Source organism: Herpailurus yagouaroundi, unplaced genomic scaffold, assembly GCF_014898765.1.
Source record: "Herpailurus yagouaroundi ecotype Mexico unplaced genomic scaffold, PumYag 67924, whole genome shotgun sequence".
NCBI classification, from domain to species: Eukaryota; Metazoa; Chordata; class Mammalia; order Carnivora; family Felidae; genus Herpailurus; species Herpailurus yagouaroundi.
Window position 1 is genome coordinate 771 of NW_024420714.1, and position 2,112 is coordinate 2,882.

The 2,112-nt window shown below is 43.6% G+C and overlaps 1 protein-coding gene across 1 annotated transcript; it reads right to left on the minus strand.

Moving 5' to 3' along the window:
- Positions 1-308: 308 nt before the first annotated feature.
- Positions 309-1,253, minus strand: LOC121026259 (olfactory receptor 4A47-like). Its single transcript, XM_040469121.1, has one exon. It carries the CDS (start codon positions 1,236-1,238, stop codon positions 309-311), a length of 930 nt encoding a protein of 309 aa, XP_040325055.1. The 5' UTR covers positions 1,239-1,253.
- Between the last annotated feature and the right edge of the window lie 859 nt (positions 1,254-2,112).

The window sequence follows — 2,112 nt, forward strand, 5'->3', positions numbered from 1 at the left end:
TTTTAACGTTTTTATTTTTATTTATTTTTATTTTTTTGGGAGAGAGAGAGACAGAGCATGAACGGGGGAGGGGCAGAGAGAGAGGGAGACACAGAATCGGAAACAGGCTCCAGGCTCTGAGCCATCAGCTCAGAGCCTGACGTGGGGCTCGAACTCATGGACCGTGAGATCGTGACCTGGCTGAAGTCGGACGCTTAACTGACTGTGCCACCCAGGCGCCCTATCTCAGAATCATTTTAAAAAGACATCTACATTCTTATAAAATGGCCTCCAATGTCAGATAATTCTCTTCATGGTGGATAATGCACTTACACACCAACAGAAAACACATTTCTCATCCAGAGCTTCTTCATAGCATTTGTCATCTCAGAATTTCTCAGAGTATAGATCAGGGGGTTCAGCATAGGGGTTATAACTGTAAAAAACACACTCACTGATTTGTCAACGGGGAAGGTCTTAGCAGGTCTCACGTACATGAAAATACATGGCACAAAGAAGAAGACCACCACAGTGATGTGGGAACCACAGGTCTGGAGGGCTTTCCGCCTCCCTTCCAGGCTAAGGTTCTTTAGAGAGTGCAAGATGACACCATAAGAGATGAGCAAGAGCACAAACACAATTGTGCACATCATCCCTCCATTGGCCACCACTAACAGGCCAATGACATATGTGTCAGTACAGGCAAGTCCCAGTAAGGGGTACATTTCACAGGTGAAATGATCAATGACATTGGGACCACAGAATGGGAGACTATAAATCGTGCTAACTTGAATGGCTGAATGCAGAAAACCTCCAACCCAGGACCCTACCAGCAGCACAACACACACCTCTTGCCTCATGACAACCAAATAACGCAAGGGCTTACAGATGGCCACATAGCGGTCATAAGCCATCACCAGCAGAAGAATGACCTCTGATCCACCGAAAAGGTGCTCTGTAAATAGCTGGGTCATACAAGATTGGAAGGATATGGTATTTTCCCCAAAGAACAAGTCCGAAATCAATCTGGGGGAAATGCAAGACGAATAAGTGACATCCATAAAAGATAAGTTAGCAAGAAACAAGTACATAGGGGAGCCCAGCGTCTTACTGACAGCTATAGTCACCACAATGAGCAGGTTGCCCACCACCGTCAAAATATAGAAGAGCAAGAATATAACACACAGAAACTTCTGTTCCTTTCCATCCTGTGTGAGGCCCAGGAGGACAAAGAAAGTTACGTTGTTCTTTGATTCCATCCAGTCTGCATAGGACCTGATTCACATATTAGATGTAGGTTTCCTAGAAAACAAGGAGGGAAACTTAAATGCATAATAAGATTAATCTTTTATTGATTCATCAATTTAAAAAAAAGTAGAAGACTACCTGTTTGTGTGGAGTATTTCACTGGTGCTGTGATTCCCAAGTTAAATAAGCCATGGTTTCCTACACTCTGAAAGAGCATACATAAATGATCGCCAATGTAATAAGTGACACACAGTGTAGGAATATATCAATCAAAGAGCAATCAATGAAGACATCCCAGAAGAAGCAATGCTTTAGCTGAGTTATCTAGAGCAAAAGTGGAAGGACAAAAAAGAGGACAAGAGAATTCCATGGAAAGGTGCACAGTTCTTAAAGTCACAAAAGTGAAAAACTTGAGAACCATATAAGGTAACTGGCATATTTCAAGCGAGTGGATGAAATTCGGAATGGAAGGTCACCGCCCTGGAGTGTCTCATCCCTCTTTATTAGGGTCTTTGGTTGGATATCCCCCTTTTCCTGACCAGTAATGTGAAAGCATTCCACCCTTATGTCTCCCCTTAATTTTTAAACTTCACTGGGGCGCCTGGGTGGCTCCGTCGGTTGGGGCACTGACTTCGGCTCAGGTCATGATCTCACAGTTCGTGAGTTCGAGCCCGCGTCGGGCTCTGTGCTGACAGCTCGGAGCCTGAAGTCCGCTTCAGATTCTGTGTCTCCCTCTCTCTCTACCCCTCCCCTGCTCACATCCTATGTCTGTCTCTCAAAAATAAATAAACGTTAAAAAAAAATAAACTTCACATATGCAACATCTCTAACTTTGGACATCTCCAATAGGATATCAGTTCTGTACTTATAAAACTAAATTTTTCA